This window comes from Geospiza fortis, unplaced genomic scaffold (genome assembly GCF_000277835.1).
Source record: "Geospiza fortis unplaced genomic scaffold, GeoFor_1.0 scaffold594, whole genome shotgun sequence".
In the NCBI taxonomy this organism is placed as follows: domain Eukaryota; kingdom Metazoa; phylum Chordata; class Aves; order Passeriformes; family Thraupidae; genus Geospiza; species Geospiza fortis.
In genome coordinates this window covers 98,117-98,798 of record NW_005054703.1, presented here as the reverse complement: position 1 = coordinate 98,798, position 682 = coordinate 98,117, and the positions used below count along the sequence as shown (strand labels likewise).

Below are 682 nucleotides of genomic sequence, written 5' to 3'. Positions count from 1 at the left end.
CTCGCCCCCGGCTCGTGGCTGCCGACATCACCCCCGAGCACTGACCTGCTGTCGCTCCCAGCTCCTGGCATCGCGCCTGTTCTCCCTCCCTGCTCCCAGCACTGACCCCTCTCCCTCCCAGCTCTTGGGATCGCCCCTGTTCTCCCTCCCAGCTCTTGAGATCGCCCCTGTTCTCCCTCCCTGCTCCCAGCTCCAGGCACCATCTCCATCCTCCCCCTCAGCTCCAGGCATTGCCCTCTTCCCCCTTCCATCTCCCAGCTCCAGGCACCAACCTCATCCTCCCTCCTGGCTCCCAACCCTGGGCTTTGCCCCCGTCCTCCTCATCCTCCCGGCTCCCAGCATCGCCTCCATTCTCCTCCCCGCTCCCGGCACCGTCCCCATCCCCATCCCCGGCCCAGCTCCCCATTCCAGGAGCATCAATCCCGTCCTCCCTCCCGGCTCCCAGCATCGCCCCCGTCCTCCCCCCAGCTCCCGGCTCCTGGCATCGCCCCCATCCTCCCTCCGGGCTCCCGGGAACGCCCCCACCGTGCCTGCCGGCCCCGCTCACCCCCGGTGCAGAACTCCACGGTCTCGCTCCAGCCGGACACCAGGTACTCGCCGTCGCTCTGCTTGACCGCCGTCTGCACGGCCACGCTGTACTCGGTGCGGGGGCTCAGGAACCAGTGGCCCCTCCCCGTCATTG

General features: G+C 69.5%; 1 protein-coding gene across 1 annotated transcript in view; it reads right to left on the bottom strand.

Moving 5' to 3' along the window:
* The window catches only part of PHYHIP (phytanoyl-CoA 2-hydroxylase interacting protein), a 3,737-nt gene that overhangs the window by 2,118 nt on the left and 937 nt on the right, over positions 1 to 682 (bottom strand). Inside the window, exon 2 of the mRNA XM_031065218.1 lies at positions 548 to 682. Coding sequence (XP_030921078.1) covers positions 548 to 682 — 135 coding nt within the window. The remainder of the gene's footprint in view (positions 1 to 547) is intronic.